The 20,715-nt window shown below is 44.7% G+C and overlaps 1 protein-coding gene across 1 annotated transcript in view; it reads left to right on the forward strand.

Moving 5' to 3' along the window:
- Positions 1-20,715, forward strand: part of LOC119445901 (optomotor-blind protein-like) — a 139,452-nt gene that overhangs the window by 925 nt on the left and 117,812 nt on the right. Inside the window, 1 exon segment of the mRNA XM_037710198.2 lies at positions 2-324. Within this exon segment, the coding sequence (XP_037566126.1) occupies positions 2-324 (323 nt within the window).

The raw sequence follows: 20,715 nt of genomic DNA on the forward strand, positions 1-20,715 counted from the left end.
CCTCCATCCGCCTCCCGTGCCACCTCCTCCGCATCACCTGTTTCCGGGACTCGGTCCCGGTCTGAGCCACGGGTTGAGTACCGCCGCGGCGCTGGCGGCCTCGGGCCTGGCGCCTCCTCCGGGACTGGCTATGCCCAGGGTACCGGGTGCCGCGATGACGCCCGAGGAGATGCTCACGGTGCAGTTCAGGCCTCCGCTGTTGAGACCCGTCGAACCCGAAGACGACGGCGTGCGCGACGACCCCAAGGTGACCCTCGAAGGAATGGAACTGTGGGAGAAGTTCTACGCCAGCGGCACCGAGATGGTCGTCACCAAGTCCGGAAGGTGCGTATATAGTGTTATACTTGTCGCGATTACACTTGAGGGAGGCCGAAGGGTTGCGTCGATATAGTACACGCGCTCGTCGTTGTAATCAAATCCGAAGTATAGTAGAATGCATGGCGTGACTGCGCTTTAGGTCTGCAGACAGACTCTAGTGCGGTGGCCGTGTAGTTTAAAGCGGCCAAAAGCACTAAGTTTTGTCGGGGCATGTCTGCGTGGAAGTGCGTACTGCAAACGCGATACTTCGAGGAGAACTGTCGGAGATGGCGGGTGCGGTCCGTCGGCAGATTTATATCGGACCGATATGCATGGATCGGGGACCACGTGTTCTCTAAATTACGGCTATTAGAGACACAAGCCGTCATAGCGCTGTCCTATAACATCATCACCCGTAAAGGGCTCAATGTCATATACTGGCGAGGTTTAAGAGAAACGTTCGCCAGTGCTTAACGTGCAAACGGTTCTCGCGAAGGCCTCTAGAGCTGCTGGAGATCGTTAGAAATGCATTTGATGACGCAGTGCAGAGCAGTCGAATGGGCGACCCACATTAATGTCGTATAAAACACGCGCCAAACTCTGTTCATTTTGTCGTTCGCTTAATCGGTTCTGCACGCAGGCTATGTATGCCTTTGTATCAAGCAACGCGTTTGATATAATGATGCAAGGTTCTGTATACGGAATGATTATCTCTGCACGTTTATATTCTCTTGCATCTACGGCACCAACGTCCCTCCACCCCCCCCCCCCCCCTCTTCTCGATAACGTCCTAATAAAAAAAAAAAAAAAACTAAAATGGTACGGCACAGCTCGCTGGGTGAATTTCTTCTATATTTTGTATGTATACTATAGGCAGGAAACTACTTGAGAGAAACCTCAAGCTTCATTATTCCCTGCAGCTTGTGATTTTGCTTCAAGTTATATAGCAAGCACTGCAAAGTATATTTGCACCAGTATATATTTACTCTTGTAGATGGTCAGCCTTCTTGGGGTATATACTATCACGTATAAAGAAGCTCCGTAAGCAATTAATAAACGTGATAGCACGAAAGGTGCGTCTTGCGCCCAGTGACAAATCCATAACAGTGATAATCCGGCGAAAGACACTCACGTTCAAAAAGCAGAACAATGTACGCGTGATAATACGATGCACTGACGTCATCGTGGCAGCCACGTTTGGATAGCACGGATGAGAAGCTTGCTTACGTGACGTCAGCTGAAAACTGTATATGAGCGCCATTATCCGCTGGCTAAACTTTCTCTAGGCATATATATATATATATATATATATATATATATATATATATTATATATATATATATATATGTGTGTGTGTGTGTGTGTGTGTGTGTGTGTGTGTGTGTGTGTGTGTGTGTTGTGTGTGTGTGTGTGTGTGTGTGTGTGTGTGTGTTTTGGAGGGTGGGAGGAATTTTGAATCTGATCCTGTTATGGAAATCAACCTATAGGCCAACAAGGACATGGACCATGTATCGCTCCTTTGTCACAATTAAGCTCTGCGCGTCTGCCACATACGCACACACACACACACACACACACCACCACACACTATATATATATAGATATATATATTATATACATGCAAACAAGCTGTGGTTTTTCATGTATACGTAGTTAGCTCACTATATATTACTTGTCAGTATCAACAATGGACAAATAAGGGATGTGGCTGGGGGCAACGCTTCGAAAGGGGACGTGTTTTCGTCAGGGCGACTACTGCAGACATGGGTCCCCTTGTCCAAACGCTATTGGCTCTATATATTGCGACAACTCTATAGATCGACCGTCGTTCTATCACTTCAATTATAAATCTTCCTGTAATCCTCTCCCTTGATCGACACTTGTCACATCATTCGCTTCAATATGCCAGGCTTTATCATTGTTGACTTTATATAGTATACCGGTGGTTTCGAAACATTTATCAGTCGCTGTAAACCATTTCGCCATCTTACAGGTCAGTCGAGAAAGTGTAAATAAAACCCGCCTTCGCGGTGGCTATGTCGTTGTGCTGCTGAGCTCGAGGTCGGGGGTTCGATATCGGCCGCATTTCGATTGGCCTGAAATGCAAGAACGTTTGTGTACTTCGATTTAAGTAAACGTTACATATAGAACCCGACAAAACTATATAGTCCGGAGTCCCCCTATGGTACGGCGTGCCCCATATTACGTCAGGGTTTGGGCAAGTGAAACACCAGAATTTGACAGTGTAAACAAAGCATAGATTTCAGTAATCATAATATTAAAACGACAAGACAAAAAAAAAAAATTCATGCGTTCCAGTTGTGATGGCGCAATCGACGCTTTCGCTGCTTCTAACATGGTCGTATTTTGAAATTGACGATCAAGGTATACGTAACTTTGCAAGGCAGGAACGAAGATTGTGACGTCACGTTCTGCAGATTACTCTTTTAGAGACGTGACTCGCAGAACGTATTTAGCTACCGCGCGTTGTGTCGCAGATATCATGCAGGAGCATGGCTCGCGTGAACATATTTTCATGTAATTTACTTACTTATTTGATTACATTTAGCTCGTTGGCAAATTTTGTCGTTGACCTTTCAGCAATCTCTGTTTGTAATACGAGCTAATATAAATGAGTATAGAGACGCAGGAAATGTTGAAAAACAATGACGAGCACTTCGGTGCTAACTTGAACCAATCACAGATTGTATATATGTTATGCGTTAATTAACGCTGCAATAGAGACACGTAGAGCTTTTACCAAAGTTTCAGCCAAAGTTTGAGCATGGTTTTAGAATTTCCGTGACAGGGTACGCGTTCTGCTAATCAATTTATTTATATATATGACCAAGAAAAAACTATCTGAATTCTGCGAAATTAAAATAGGAGCTTGCGTTGGTCGCACGTTTCAACTCTGCTGAACAGCAAGGATGGGGCAACACCGCGCGTAGACGTAATATACGTATTCACGGATAACACGTTGTACATATAAGCGGCGTGATGAGCACATGTCCCATTGTAAACATGCGCTTTGCTCTGTCGTTCGCTGTTATATGAATCAATCGATCGAAAGCAACTCCAACAGGTTTAGAATGTTAGCTCTATTCATCACCCAGCACCTGGAGTAGCACGTCAGGCGAACAGCCAGGCTAACATCTCCAGCATATCATTAAAGCATGTTTATCTCTCGCTCTGTATTGAGAAGCATGGCATAGGGACATTTGTACGCAAGTGCAGCTAGTCTGCACGCATCAAATATAAAGATTCACCTACAGCTCGGTGGCTGGCCATTCGCGATATTTTAACCTTTTGACATGGTCATCATTCAACTTCACTGACGAAGAACGTGGCACAGGCATCCGACATATCTGCACACACGTGTTCTTGTTCAATGCCCATGATTTTTCTTCTTCCTCAACCCCACTCCGCTGTCCCGTATCGTTCCTTCAAATGAGGTGTCGGCGGACGTCCAGCTGTCGTCGTACTTTTCGCACTTGTCTTCTGGAACACGAATCATCTGATTAAGAGCAAAGTGTGACTCTTATTTCTCAGCCGGGCTTTGACGCTTGCTGTACATGTATAGATATAGAACTGGACATAAATGTCAAGTATTCGAAAACTATTAGCACAGAGCAGTTTTAGCGTATAGCTCTACACTTACGCTGCTGCCGTTACATCCATAGAGCTACGTCCGCTATAGAGTCTATACGGACGCTGCAAACAGGGCAGTTGAGCCAGGATGGGAATGATTGGGTAGTGTACATGGACTTGCCCAAACTTCGTCCTTCTGGTTTTAAATGGCTTCGTGGCTTAGCAAAGTGATCATTTTTAAGAAAGTATACTGCCTTATAAATGATTAAACAAAGATTATCAAAATTGTCCGACGGCAGGATTCGAACACAGGACCTCCATCTATAGCACAGAAGCCCGGTATTGAAACCATTTCGCCATGGGCGCATGGCCAAGCAGAACCATTGCAATTAACACCGATTATACGTGCTTGCAGAGTTCTATTACCTTCTGAATAAAAAAAGTATACATCGCTTTGCAATTTAGGCCAATTTAGGCCCAGATAACGCGTAATAAACGAAGTCACAAGAACTTCTGAAGCCTTAAACACGAAGATCAGACAAATCCATGTCCTACCCATAATTCCCATGATGGCAGCGGCAGAGTTCCCCCTATAGTAATTGTATAGAAACTCTATATGGTTACATCGACCCAACAAGAAAACGATATTCCTGTCGTGCGAGCTTTGGTGCACTGCGCAGGCGCAGATGATAACTTGGAAACGGCATAGTGAAAGCATGCATGGCGAAAATGGATCGCTACCTTTTCAAAATCGAGTATTTTACTTTTGCACAAAGTATAGCTTCCGCAAACTGTGTATGCACAAGATTAGAATATTTTACGTGCGCACAGAGCCATGGATGACGAGCCAGCGCTGGCTGCAAGCACGCCATAAGAACTGGCTTATCGGGCCTATATACACGTATACGGCGGCAGAGTTCTCTGCTGCATCAATAAAGAGCTTCATATCTCTCTCTCTCTCTCTCTCTCCTAGCGTTATCGCAGTCGTTCTTTCCCCCAGTGCCCGGAAAATGATGGCTGCCGTATATATGTAAAAGTATAGTGCAGATTCTGGTCAATAGCAATAACCGTTTCCAGTCGTGCTCAGTGACGGCCAGTGACGACAGATATAATTTAGAGCAGTTTTACCAAAGCTCGTTTTCATTCATTCGTCATTACAATCTATTAAATAAACAACCATGATAGGGCACTCGCTTCATGCACCGCACATTTCTTTGAGTGCGCCTAGAAAGCCGTGCGTACGAAGGCCGCAGATATCAGGCAAGCGAGACATTCGAAACCGTGCCTTTTTATTACAAAGTGAAAACATCGACACAGTAATCGATCAGTTCAATCATATTACTGTTCTCGTTGTGAAATACAGCGACACGTCACTGAGCTATGTAGAGTGTCAGAACGCAGCAAACCGAGAGCGATTGCCCGTCGCGAACCAGTCATTTGCAGAGACCAACATGAATCGATACTTTTTTAAATTTCTCTTGCGCTGTCATCCGTCATGACGTGTACAGGCGTACATACAGTGATATGTGAAGCTATATAGGCGGAACCGTGAAACCCCATTACACAATTGTGGCTGTGCTGCGTACGTGCACGAGCGCTTTTGATATGTATATATACTGACCTATATACGCGGACGAGTGTTCGAGTCGTCTATTTAATAGAATTGTGCGTGTACAGCCGTCTTATCTCGCTTTCTTTGTTTGCACGCACGTACGCATCCATGCATGCACACACGTGCACAAACAAAATAACTACGCACGTGCTCGTTGACGACGCGTAAATACGGGGAAGAATGTCGCATTATAGCGAAGTTTACTGATTAAATATCATTGATTTATGTCTAGAGAGCCAGGGACCATTATAACGATCAATTTATTGAAAACAGCTTAAAGTTGCATGTGCTTCTGAACTGAACCGCTTCGTGCACTGAGGAGGCGGGAGTTTTGCGTCGAGATAAAAGTGCTGAGAAATTCAAGCATGGCGTCACCCATGCAGACACTCACAAGAGGGCGTGTTTTATGTTGCTTGGAGACTTTTATGTTGCTTCGGAGACAATTTCGAAGTACAGTGCAAATGCGTTATATACTCGGCTCGCTTTCTTCTTTATTAATCCTTTTTGTCGTTTTCCGAGCGTCGAACTCGTCGTCATGTTCTTATTTTTTATTTTTTTAATCTTTGTTGCTCTTACTTTTAATTCTTCATAGTTGCTTGTATAGTGCCAACACTACTGAGCCATGTTGCATACTATATATATAGCTGCGTGTTGAATGCTACAGCATCAACACAGTGTACCACGCAACAACCATGACTCCAACGTAACTGCAACATATGATGCACATGTGCTGCAGTATGTAGCAGGTGCACATGCATGCTGCACATGTTGCATGTGTCGCGCCCGCTGGATTCTCATCCGTTCATTCGTGCATGCACGTGAAAAGCCGGAAGCGAGCTCTTCGAACGTCTCCGTCATATTACCGAGTTGACAGCTTATGTATACTTGTACATTTGCTTATCCTGCAAGATTATGCAGTTAACCACGTGATATATCGGCGCGGCATGGGGACGGAACTTTCAGAACAGTTTTAACGACGAGTATATATATATATATATATATATATATATATATATATATATATATATATATATATATATATATATATGTGTGTGCGTGCGTGTGTGTGTATGTGTGTATGTGTGTGTGTGTGTGGCTGCCACGTGGGAGGGAAGTGATTGACGTAATGTGGCGGAGAGAGAGAGACAAGGCAAGGAGGTTAACCAGAGGCGAATTTCCGGTTTGCTACCCTGCATTGGGTGGGCTTACAGGGGTTGGAAAGACGGCAAAGAGAAAGAGAGGGAAAAAAAGAAAACAGGAACAGGAACCCGAAAAGGCGTTCCAATCACAGGCCTTCACACAGGCCGGTCGAACTCAAAAAGCGCAGTGGCGCTTGCACGGCCTCCTGATGTGATGCTAAGTCGCGTCGATGTTGCGAAATTCTTTCTTCCGACAGAAGTTAATTGCTATAAATATGTAGGAGGAAAAAAAAGAAAAGGGGAAAGACAGGGAGGTTAGCCAGTGTAAGTGTACTGGCTGGCTGCCCTGTGCTGGAGAAAAGAGTAAAGGGAATAAAAGGTGATCGCATAATGTACTCTATATGAATAACCGATGTCAACTATATACATAGACGCTTAACCGTTGCAAGACTTTGTTTAAATGTCTTCACGGGGTGAACCTGAGGATGCTGTATGCTATGCACGAGCTCTATTACTGAATGTCAAGAGGAGTCGCCAGTAAAGGTTATTAACTTCGTTACTTAAGGCACTCGTTCTGTGGAAAAGTAAAACTATGACCGGTGATTATCACGGAAGGGGTTATGCGTTTTCATTTGCTTCCTTCTTTAGAACTTTTCATATGCAAGTAAACAATTTTTATGTTGAAACACATCATTATACTTCGTGTCCTTATTTGTATATAAGACAAATGATACATGATAAAAAAAAGCCTTCTCGTTCTGCTGAAAAAGTGCCTTATAAATTCTCGTATACGAAGGCCGAACTTGTTATCGCTAGAGAGAGAGAGAGAGAGAGAAAATGTGGACGCAACAGAAAACAGTTGGAATGCAGTGGCAGAGGCGTCAACCATAAATGTAATAACATATCAGACGTTATGCAACGACGAAAGGATTATTTTTCTATAAATTTGGAAACAAGAATGGGAGATGATTATTTGCCTTTTGAGGAAGTGCGAAAAAAATGCTAAGTTAAAAAATAAATGAAGAAGAACGTGAACTTTATTTCCAAATCAATCAGAATCGAGTCCGGCGTCTCTTTAGTGGGTCTGGGCACCCGCCGTGGACGCGGTTCCGAGACTTTGTCTCGAAGCGGCTTTCTCGGCTCGCTGGACGGCCCAGAGTTGTGCTGTCAGGTAAGCTGAGGAGTGCGGTCTTCCAGAGCGAGGGGAAGACCGCACTGCGGAAAGAAATGAAAATGAGTGCAATAAAAGTCTACAGTGTGCCATCGAAGAGGTATGGTGGATGCAGGAATTGAAGTTATTGAATACCTAATATTTTATATTGATATTTGAACAGTTGTATACCTAAAGCAAACGAACAAGGTATAAGTTTATTCTATCTTATCCGTACTATATAGTGAAGTGACATCACTTGAAAAAAAAAACGATATTATGAAGCAGATTTTTAGCTGTCCGTAACTTGATATGAAAGAATTCCGTGCACTGTAAGAAATTACTCTAAAGAAACGTTAACAAATATGGGAAAATTCTATTTTTACTTAAGAACATGTGAACAGAGACTAGAGAAATTATTTTATTTTGGATATCGTATATTTACTTTCTGTTGACGCTGAAAGGCAGTTTTTCTTGATTATAAACAAATTTGGTCCGTGTGGGGTAGAGTGAAAAACCTTGTCATGAATACTGTGAGCGAAGTGAGTTTCTTTTTTTTTTTTGTTTCTTTACTATTATCACTTAACTTTTGTGTGCAGCTTTACCACCTGCTTAAGTGTAGGAAGACATATCTCACATGCGCGGGCGAATTAGCTTTAATTTCTGCAGACAGTGCCAGGCCTTGACAATGCCGCCCACAGCATCGCTATATACTGTGCCGGCATACGTATAGTTCATGCTTGGATGTGTAGAGTAGTGCTGGGTGTCCTGTCGCTTATCTGTGTTAGGCTTCTGAGTTTTCGGATGAATCCGAAAAACTAAAAAAAATATACAGTCGCCGGTAAAATTCTTGCGAATTCGGATTTATCCGGAAAACTCCAATTTTGACGATTTTGAGGACACGTATACAGTCTTAAAATACTCGTGGATGGCTTTTGTTCCTCGAACTTGCCAATGCATTTCGTTGCGGACACCGCAATGCATGGCATCTTCAGAAAAAGCCATACGCCAAAGCGCAACAAAGGGGCCTGAAGATAAAAAAAAAACGTAAACGAAACAGTTTCCTTGCTAAGAAAAATGTTCGTTTAGCGCAAGTATAGATGGGGAAGAAGGAGTATGCACACCATGTACAAGCAAAAAATTGGCCGCATATCTGCTTCCTTCCCTGCGAATGACGTCGAAAGAATTCTTCTGGCGCCCCTGGTACGTAACACCCTCTCATCCCCCCTTCCCACCCCTCACGCTCTACTCCTCCCCTCTCACTTCTCCCATGATGGATGCAATGGCGGTTTTGCTCAATTCAATTCAAATTTACTGCGTTCGCCCTGCCCTCGCGCCATCTGTTGGGACGTTTTATTACCGTTGGCTCAAAGCCGGCTACAGAGCCGTGGCTTCAGTCGGGTTGTTTTTAACTCGTAGCGTCTCTTCGGCACCATTTCTAACGCGTTGATTTTTTATTTACTAACGTAAAAACCAGTCCTGTGTGTATTCCTAATTAAATGAACGCTGCGGATAGCGGTTATGTACATATATTTTGCCTCAAATAGGCCTGAGGTTTTCTTTGCGCTGTATAATGTTGACGTATATGACCCCGCGCCACCAGTGCTAGTAGCTTGGTTGGTTTTGGTCGGGCGGTTGAATCGGTTTTGGCCGGGCGGTTGAATCGAGTGACAGACAGACAGACAGACAGACAGACAGACAGAACAAGATTTTCGCGTTTAGATAGCCCAAGAAAGACTATCGCCTTTAGTACACAAGAATTGTTCGGACCCATAGCCAGGAGACGAGTGTCAGGTATACAGAGAAAACGCGCTACTCGCCATGCTATACCCGCTCGCATTCCGCGGTGCTACACATGATTTCCTCTTTGTCAGAACACATGCACCACGAAAACGCAAGGCCTCTTGATTGCTAGGAGCGCCACCTTTGTATAGACGGGGTGGTGGCTTGTCAGGGTAAGCCTTGAGCCAAGGACTTGTCAACTGTAAGCCCATCGAGGTGGTTGCCGTTTCATGAAGCGCTCGCGCGGACAACCTTAGAATTCAATACTGGCGCGCTATTGTTGCATTTTTGAGGTGTGACGATGTGAAGGACACAAAATGGGAAAAGTTGAAAATGGCCGTGCTAACAACTTCATGAGCTGCTCATAAAGCTAACATTCATTTTTTTTTAAAATCTAACGAATTGCTTCCATTATCAACAAGAAGAAAGAGAACTGAGGGGACCGATTTTTATTAATCACACACACACACACACACACACACACACACACACACACACACATATATATATATATATATATATATATATATATATATATCATTAGAAGCCAACATTGACACCAAGGACAACATATGGGAAATTACTTGTACTTACTAATTGAATTAAAGAAATTCTAGATTAATGGAAATGAAAGTGGATGAAAAAGGAACTTGCCGCAGTGGGGATCGAACGATCCCACGTCTTCGCATTCGGGCCCTCGGGTCCGAATGTGAGCACCTCAGTTCCCTTTTTTCTCGTTCATTACATAACGAGAGTCTCGAATCCGGCAACATTGATGCCTTCAGGTAGCACGCGTGTGTTTGTTGACCTCCCCCCAAAAAGATCACGTACTCATGATGCCTTCGGCAGAAAAGATGTTGCACATCCGCCGCCAAGGTTTGTGAGTGGTGGTGCTGGCTAACACTCCCAGGGTTAGTTCTAGTATAGTAAAACGTAAATACCCCAGACAGTGGGTGGGAAAACGGCGCCGTGGTAGCTCAATTGGTAAGAGCATCGCACGCGTAATGCGAAGAAGTGAGATCGTTTCCCACAGTGATCATTTCACCGCAAACTCACAATGTCGACTGCAGCCAAAAAGACAAAGCTTAATTAGGCAAATCCATGCATATACCCTTCATTCCCAGGCTAGCGTAAACACATTACTCGTAGATTCTGCAGATAGGCGCTAGCGCCACGGAGAGACAGAGAGAAATTTAAAAGAGGGAAGGCAGGGAGGTTAATCAGACGCACGTCCGGTTTACTACCCTGAACTGAGGAAGGGATATCTAGGGATTAAAAGAGAGAGAGGAGATAGAGCATATTTGCGCGCACATTTGATGGCTCGCACCAAATCTACACAAGGTCACCAAGACCTGTCGACTTCAGGTACTGCAACAATGCTTTCGTGGCTTTCTGCGCCATAGACGCGCACAGATAATGGTCGAAGGATCTTCACTTCCGAAAATAGTCTTGAGTCCGGCCGGTTCAGTGCTTTCCGGAGAGCTTCACGGTCGACGTCGTACTGGGGACAGAGACATAAGACGTGTTCAATCGTTTCTATAGTTCCACAAGAGTCGCACATGGGCGCATCCCCCATTTCAATGCGGAACGAGTAGGCCTTAGCCTGAGGCGGCACAATACTGTCGCCTCAGAGCGGGAAACTTTTGATGGCACTTGTAGCTTTAAGGATGGGTTAAGTCTGTGAAGATGACACTTCGAGAGCTTGGGAGAAAACCAATATTTGTTTGTCATAGCTTTAGCCACGATATGAAGCTTTCTTGCAGCGTCGGTTCTGGATAAGGGGATTGGAACTGGTCGGCCTTCCAGATGGGCAGATGGGGCGGCTTCGTCAGCGAGGTCATTACACGGAGCCGTGTAGTAATCTTTGTAGAGAACTTTATTCTGTCGGTTGTGTTAAGAATACACTAATCAACAAATCTTCCTCTTCTGGCAGAGTGTCCGTTTCATGGGTGGCATGAGGCAATTAAACAATAAAGTGGTTCACAAACGCTGACACATTGAAGTCATCGCTGGCATTGCAGGATTCTCGCACGTACCGCCAAGTAGCTCGCAAAATGCCGGGCGACGGTGTAAATTTTTTTTTCACGTATACACACACTGTTACGTTCGCGGAATGTCTGAGACGCAATGCACCCGCGTCGGACGCATGACTTACACACAGAGGGCGCTATGTACGCATGTGTAGACGCGGTCGCCGAGATAAATCACACTTAGCAGTTTGCAGGGGAACAGTGCGGTCATTGTTGTCCTCCCGACAAGCGCCCGTAATTAACGCCTCGCGACGCGGAGGGCAGCTGCAATTCTAGGAAGCGCCGCAGCGCGCGCCATGGGCCGCGCGTTTCACGCGGAACCACGGCGTCGGGTTGCGTCTCAATTCCAGTAACAGGGTTACTAACCGCGGCGCGCGCACTGCATCCGACATGCATACGCGACATCGCATACATCGGAACGACGACCGAGTACCAAGTCTCCAAACATCGTTGATATAAAGTGGTTCAGTGGGCGCTTCTATATTCGAGCCTATCACAGCAACTGACCATGATGCATTATATATATATATATATATATATATATAATCGTGGTCAGTTGCTGTGATAGGCTCGAAGCGGGTTATAACCGTATACTCGGACTTCAGGTCACGTACATGTAGGGAGGCTCGAAACCTTATAAGATAGTTTGCACATACGTCATCGCGGACGCCATCTTTAGGTACCAGCAGGTCGAGAAGCGGCGTAATCAAGAAACATGACAGCATGAGAGCACGACAGGCGCGTCTTGCGTCGAACGTCGAAGTGATAACAGTGATAAACCTGTGAAAAACAGTCGCCGTCAAAAAGTAAAACAGTGTGCGCGTGATAATACGGTGCACTGATGTCATCGTAGCCACAATTTTTAGGTACTAGAATGGTGGGAGCTGCCTCCGTGACGTCACATGAAAACTATCTTAGGACAGTGCGTTAGGAGGTACCCATTTTGCGGCGAATCACTGTATATATAGTGTACTTTCTTGGATCTTTTTTTCATAGAATGCTGCGATTGTCCGGATGATTGAAACTTGTTAGACCTGCATATATATACGGTAGAGCATTAAATCAACTTTAGCGGAATGCTAACATGACATTATTGATTTTTTATTTCTTCCATTATATGAAGGTGCAGTTCTTGTATTATATGAACGCTCAGAGGGCGCTATATAATTTAATATACCGTGTGTCCCAGCTAACGATAGCCAAAATGTTCAACAAAAAAAAAGTTGAAAAAAAAAACACAGTGCAAGATACAATTATAAAACCTACGGTGTTCGGTCGTCAAACTTCAGATCACCGAACACCGTTAGCTGGGACGCCCTATATATGATAACGTTTCTTCGTGCCAGTTTCGGTATTGTTTCCCAGGAGGTGAAAGCGTCATGACACTGAAGGTGGTCACATGAGAGCAAAACATCGACACGTTTTGACAGTCGCTTCAGTTTGTTATGCTGGTATACGTCGGGCTATATCCAACGAGTATATGCAACACTCAGAAAAAATTACACCCTCTAGGGTGTATTTGTTGTTGAAACGCCTTTTTAGTACTCTTACATTTTCTGAAAAATTTTGAAGATGTGTGCATTCGTTGGCAGAACACCCCTAGATTAATTGCTTAAAGTGCTTCGCCTTGGCGCTGAGTTATATAGATAAATTGAAGCCCTAAAGAACTTGGCTTCAGGTTATCAGAGCAGCTAGAGGCGCTGCTGCACTCTCAAGCTGCTGTATTATTCCCTGTTTTTATGTCACCATACGCATTTGATTAGGTGTACAACTTCTCCTTTCTAGTTTTTGTTGTGATGGAAGCTGTTGCTTTGTATGACGCTTCCTTTGGACGTACGGCTCGTTGTCCTGTAATTGGTTATGACTATCTGGGGCTCATAATATTTTAAATAGTTCCTGTACACACAAAATTGCAATGATTGTAATGAATACCGCGTGACAAAAGAAATAAGCGAAGTGGTCCAGAGCTATGTAACTCTTGCAATCTGTAGGTCCTCAGTTCGAATTCAGTCTGGGTGGATTTTGTTTCTTTTGTTTCATCGCTTTATTTTCTTGAAACGTCTGGGAAACACTTCAGAGGACGTCCGAAAGGCATAGAATAAACGATATTGCTGTAAAAATAAAACGTATGTGCATTTTGGCTAAATACATTAGGGAAAATGGTGCATTAATTAAAAAATCACTCTTTCAAATGGTTGTATTAATTCACTTGAACACACTTCCCTACGGCTGTAAGGGAGTGAGTTACAGGCACGAGAAAAGACCCTAAAGAGTGCAATTTCCCTTAGTGTGTAGTATTGTAGGAGACGTGGAAGCGAGCCGGAGCGAGTGGCAAAACGTCAGCATGTATGTTTTTTTCCCACGTGGCCACATTCTGCCTCAATGACTTCATGACTCACCTACCCCCCAGGAAACGAAAGCGAAACTGATTCGTACAGAAAAGCTATTATATAACAAATACTTAGGGCGCTCTGAGTCTTGCAATGATTTTTCTAGTGAACTCTCGAGGTCTATATAGAACCTTCATTTGACGCAAGCCTGTATGAAAAGTCGCGAAGGTCGTGCCAGTGCGTCTTCAAATTTAGACGTTGGCCGGGGGTTATGTTGTGACAACAAAACATGAACGCTGGGTGTATACGGTGAGAACCCACGTAGGAAAGGACCGGTTAATTCTAGGTTTACTTAATTTACTTTAATGGAGCCCGGTGATAGAGTGGTCGCCTAAATGCTCGTCGTCGGCGTGTGACGGTTCAAGTACAGAGGCTGGAAACAACTTCGTTAAGCGCAGCGTAGAAGTCGACTTTATAGAAAGGTTGAAGTGCCGGCGCGGGTGATCCTTCAACCATGGAGTCGTGAGCGAGGAGGGCGGTTTCGATGGACTATTGTTTCGGGACAACTGGTGTGCGGCCATACAATGCTACGCAGTTCTCGCCGGAAAAAAATAATTAGTGGTGTCTAATTCAACCGTGAGACAGTGGTGTAGCGGGATCAGTTTATGACACTGGGCTTGTACTGTGTATACAAGTGCTCAACGAAAAGCAAGTGCCAGTTCTCCAACTTTCGAAGACAGATGGAGGCTCTTCAAGAGAATTTGATGATGATGGTGATGATAATGACGATGACGAAAAAGAAGATGATGATACTTAAGCGTGACAATGTATCCACAATGGGGTATGGGCCAGGAATGAGGTGGTTGCAGAAAACGCACAGATAACAACTACAGAAATGAAGCGAATAACTGGAAAGTGTATAGAACTGGGGTTCGAAAGAATTACGTGTAACTCAACTGTCAGGCCAGAGGAATGGATATTTATGTTTAAACGCAATATTACGTAGACTTACTGCACCATTCACACGGAAAAAGAACTTTAATGTCCTCTTAGTAAAGGAGGTAGGAATATGATGGCAAACGCTTTGTAATTTGAGGGAAGTTGCACCGTGCGTTTATCCACATTTATATTTTGTCCACATCCCTGAGGATAAAATCTATATGGTGCCGACGCCCCAAGGGACAGTGATACCAAAGCACTTCAATTCAAACGAAGTTTCCGAAGCGGAGCTTCAACATGATGATGATGCACTGAGAGGCAGTGGCAAAGTGAATTGTTGTTTCCGTCTTTGTGGGCCTCAACATAGATAAAAAGCTTCACAGTTCTACTTTTTCTTCTCTTGTGACATGCTTCCAGTTTCTATGTATTTATTTTATTTTATGTTAATGTCCTTCATGAGTTTACTTCTCTTCCGCTATATATTAGTCATTGCACCTTGCATTTCGACCTTTGTTGTCGGAAAGAACAGTTAAAGAGAGGAACGCACAATCGATTTATTCTCCGAACGAAAAGGCCTGCATCACGGAATCTCGTGAACGTGGTTAAGTGGATTTTCACGCGTCTTGCAACGGGACGTCATTCGGCCTCCTTGGATATTCCTTTCATTATATGAATACACGCTGCAGAATTCTGAGGCAATTTGCTACTAGCGCGCTATCTTACAAATATCTGCATAGGTGCTGGCACCTCTCCTCTGCTGCCCCATCTCAAAGCCGACAATACACTCTCAACCGGGCTCGGTTTCTGGTATAAGTGGAAAAAATTTTGCAAATGTTTTCCACTTACGTGAATGAAACGGCGTTCCGTATAAAATATCAAAATATGTGAAACGGTGTTCTATATATCGTAATTTTTACTTTTTAAGTACATATAACAGCAGATATGAAGACCTGTGTTCCCGTGGTAGCCACTGTTAACCGGAACAATGTTCCACATACCTGTACTTATTATTCGGAACACTGCTTCACACACCTCTGCCTAAAACAATGTTTAGGTATGCAGGACACCGTCCCGCATACTTAACATGATGGCACATGATTCCAAAAATTTTACCATTTAAAAAGAAAAAAAACAAAACAGACAAAAAAATGGAATCTGATGCCACGGAACGTCGCTCCACACATTTCACAATTTCCTGCTGAAAAACTTTCCTTTTAGGTAAGTGGAAAATATTCACAAAAAGTGTTCCACTTATAGCTGGAACTTCGTAATAATGAAAGTAAGAGTATGGCAACGATCTTCTAACTTTATTATTTTTTTACGTCATACCAAAAACGAGCCTTTCACCTTCACGGCGTTCTAGATGCTCTGGGTCGTCCCGTTCATGTGCGTTGTGGATGCGCCGTTGGGCGAAGATATCCACAACCAATTCGTCTACGCATGCGCTTTCGAAGGGTGACCGATGTCGATATGTGCACTGGTGCCCTATACAGGCACTATACGCTCATCACTCTGCCCACCTAGGTGCTGTTTGTCATATGTTTGTCATATGCAGGTTCCTCCGCTATCATATATCGCCGTCCTCTTATCGCGTAATATAGCGGTTCCCTTCTCATGTTAAAGAAAAAAAAAATGAAATTGTGGGGTTTTACGTGCCAAAACCACGATCTCATTATGAGGCAGCGCTGTAGTGGGGTACTCCGGAATAATTTCGACAACCTGGGTTTGCTTTAACGTGCACCTAAATCTAAGTACACGGGTGTTCTTGCATTTCCCCCATCGAAATGCGGCCGCCGTGGCCGGGATTCGATCCCGCGACCTCGACACCATAGCCACTAAGCAACTACTTCGGGTTCCTTCTCATGTTATAGGAACTGTTGTAGTGTTGAGAATACAGGCTGTGTTATCATATAATAGACCCTCAGGCCGTGCCGTTGACCATGCAGTCTGCATCGGCCACCTGCTTTATAGCTATATACCAAATCAAACAGAAAGAAACTGAATCGCTTAGGCGAACAAATGTCGGGGCGTTTGTATACATGCCACGCACTATAGCAGCAATACAGCGATTCACACTGCAGTGAGCACGGATTAAAAGAAGAAAACAATAAAAGATAAGGGTCATGGATTCACGGAAATGAAGACGACGCGGGAGGTGGAGGTATGCATGCAAGCGGACTGCGTCTTCCAAGACAGACAGCGCGATCCAGTGAGCACTATAGTATAAATACACGATCCACACACGCACGCATTTATGACGGGCACCATGCATGCAGGAGAGGGACGCGATGCGCCCTAATGGGTTCCGAGAACTCCGTGAAATGAAGCGCTGCGCGCGCCGCGTCTGAAGAGCGCGCGGTTATGTGGCTCGATCTCTGAAAGGCGATCCCCTTTCTATACGCGCTCGCACGTCAGGACCGCCGGCGCCGATTAGTTATGCGGATTATACGAGTGTGGTGAATGGTATATGGCGCACAAAGCTATATTATATGTGTGTGTGCGAGTTGGCGCTCTAAATACGCGCGTCGCATACCGCGCGTGTCTTGGCGAGGTTGTTAAACCCAGAACCATGCGTGTCTGACGTGGCGTGGTTTTGTGTATACGCGTGTGCATCGGTCGCATATGTGCGTCCATTCCCGTTCCCGCATATACAAATGGCGTGCGCGAAGAGAATCATGCGTGTTGTCCCCATATGGAGCTTCCAAGCAAGTACCACTATACACGTGACCGTATAGATATCTGTGTGTGCTGTCCGTAGCACCCCCTTATCCTTTGTATTCTATATCATCCTTCCATATACATCGCGCAGTTCTCTTAGAGACGTGTTCATTCGCTAACCCGGCGGTTATAATAGTCTTCGACGTGAGCGTGCCTTATAACGACGTCGGTTCGGGGCGCCAGCATTACATATATATGTGCGCGATAATGAAAGAAGTCGAGATGTTTAAGTTAAGTCAGATCCGGTTCTGAACTTATTGACCCGTCCGCGATCCGGGAGAGCTGCATGCATGCGCTTCGCGGGAAACAACGGTGACGGAGTGAGGCCGGCTGTGTGTGTTTGCCGTTTTAAATGTTTCTTTCTTAATCGCCCCGCAGTGCTATAGCTGGATGTCGCGAATAAATTAAAGGATTAGTCGCGATTGAAGAAGACGCTCACGCGAGCGGCTTATTCCGCGCGATTGCGAGAAATGGTTTCTTATATTATGCCGACCGCGATGGAAATGGAGCACACGGGCCTTCGAAAAGTGAAGAAGATACACCGAACGTATATAGATGTTCGCCACTCACGCAACAATTGTGTGTCTCGCACGACGGCTTGTGTGTGTATGTTATCACTCCACGGCTCGTCCGATCAGTATAATGTGGACCCCCTGTAGAGGTGATTGGTAAAGTTCTACTTTCGCAACTTTACTCGCCTTTGAGCGAAGGTTTTCCTGCACCACTCCTTCGGCGAAGCTGCGCCGCAATCGAAGTACTATAAAGACACTCGCGTTTGCGTACACCAACAGTGCACAGAGAGCTTACGAAATCAGGTCTTCGCACTGCGATGTATGGAGATTATACTCGATACGGGATCCTGAAAGAATTAAGCGGATATGCAAATCGGCACACACGTATTCTGTGGCTCCGAAACCCATAAAAGAAAAAAAAGAACGCAAAATCTAAGACTGAATCGAAAAAAAGAAAAACTACATCACACGCGTATATAATGGAGCTTGGCTATACAACACAGCCTGTTCATTATAAAACGCGTTTTTGAGGTGCAATGAGATGCTGCCGAAGAGCGTATCTCATAGAGAATTCATTGTTATCATTCCATCGATTGCTTACTTAGCTTCTGTAGCCTTTGTTATATTTTTAGAAAAGCTATTGAATTTCATATTTATAATTTTTAAGGGTAAGCGTTAGTCTATATATGCTTGATTCCTCTTGGCATGTTTTGTTTTAAAGCGAAGTTTTAAAGCTAAGCCTTCCTCGCCTCTTCCCTAGGGTTTGGCGTTCATCGTTTCCTCGCTGGATATATATATATATATATATATATATATATATTATACCGTTGAATCTGGTTCATGCGATCTTCAGGAGAACCGGAAAATAAAACGTATTATCCCGAAAAACGTATTATGCAGAATCGTGTCAACGAGATTTCATTGCATATACATACCGTTCCAATCTGCATCATTTTTGTTTTTACTTCGCCTTATGGTAAGGGCCAAGCTGAGTATGCGAGGGCGTGACCTCACCACGACGAAATGACGGGCGGACACAGTAAACGACGTGTTTTCGAGCTTTTAGCTGCTGTCGCGTGTAGTTTAATGGGACACTATCTATAGAAGCACGAAATCAGTTTAGCCCGGTAAAGTATTCTTTGAAAACTCAATTTTCGTTCATCCTCATAGGTGTATTAGTAAATGAGAGAAAAATAAAGGTTAATGTGTTGTGGCGGTAGAAGGAAACGTTGGAAGCGGCGTTTCCACCGTGCGCTGAAGGAAATTGCTTTCTTCGGCGTGTCGTATATGGCGTCCGCCGCCGGGTGGCGCCGATATCGCAACACTTCGAAAGACAATTAAGGTCATTGGGCTGTAGGGCGCTGACCGAGCAAGTGGCCGTACCCATACCTGTTGTAATGTGTTGTTGGCGACTTGAAAAAAGGGCTTCTATATATACTTGAATAAACCAACCCGCCGCGGTTGCTCAGTGGCTATGGTGTTGGGCTGCTGAGCACGAGGTCGCGGGATCGAATCCCGGCCACGGCGGCCGCATTTCGATGGGGGCGAAATGCGAAAACACCCGTGTACTTAGATTTAGGTGCACGTTAAAGAACCCCAGGTGGTCAAAATTTCCGGAGTCCCCCACTACGGCGTGCCTCATAATCAGAACTGGTTTTGGCACGTAAAACCCCATAATTTAATAAACCAGATGTCCCGATGGTCAGGCCAGAAGGGAGGTAGTCGTATACGTGGTCTGGTGTCACCACTGTGGCGGTACATAGGAAACATTTTTTTTGTTCTCTACATTGACAGGTCCCCAATCATATAGTATACGGTACGCACACACATCCAGGTAGAAATTAGCCACAAGCGCACGTGTATACTTCTATCATGCCAACGTTCGCACCGCGTGTGTCACATTGGGCTACACACCAGAGCGCGAGAGCTCATACCAGGCGCGCGTGCCAGTTCGCATTATACGCCAACGACGCTGGAATGAAATGGCCTAAGTTTATATAGCATTTAATTGAGCAACCACTTCGCGAATGCTTCGCTTCACAAAGATCCCAAGGTGTGCCTTGGATCTGCGCAATTTTTATATGCGTAAGCATTTCCATACCCACCCGACGAGGAAACCGGTCCGTCCGTCACCTAAGACGAATGCAATGGATCATACCCCCTAAGACAATGGCTCATACCCCCGTAGGCAATGGCTCATGCCCCCGTAATGGCTACTAGCGCTCAGCAAAGTGAAGCGAACAGTGCGTACGTTTCAATAAAGAACAAGCTCAAAACAAGCATCCGAACCATCAATAAAGCATTGCTTCTAACCCTCTACCGCACTGCCCTTTTCCTTTTAAAAAGGATAAATAAAGTTGTTACTACTTTTTAAACTTGCTAAGTTGAGTCTTGCTTTCTTCAGAATATAATTTAGGGTTTAAAGAAAGTTAGCTAGCCCCCAACAGATGCGGTCAAACTCAATGACGTCACAGCATGCTGGTGCGAAAATTTCAAGGCCGCGTCGCCAGCAGTCCTTTTAGCATTTTTTTCTGGTTTGTCACGCTTAATTCCACGGCAAGAGCGGCATTTTTGTGTGTGTGTGTGAGTGTGTGTGTGCGTGCGTGCGTGCGTGC

Source organism: Dermacentor silvarum, chromosome 3, assembly GCF_013339745.2.
Source record: "Dermacentor silvarum isolate Dsil-2018 chromosome 3, BIME_Dsil_1.4, whole genome shotgun sequence".
In the NCBI taxonomy this organism is placed as follows: domain Eukaryota; kingdom Metazoa; phylum Arthropoda; class Arachnida; order Ixodida; family Ixodidae; genus Dermacentor; species Dermacentor silvarum.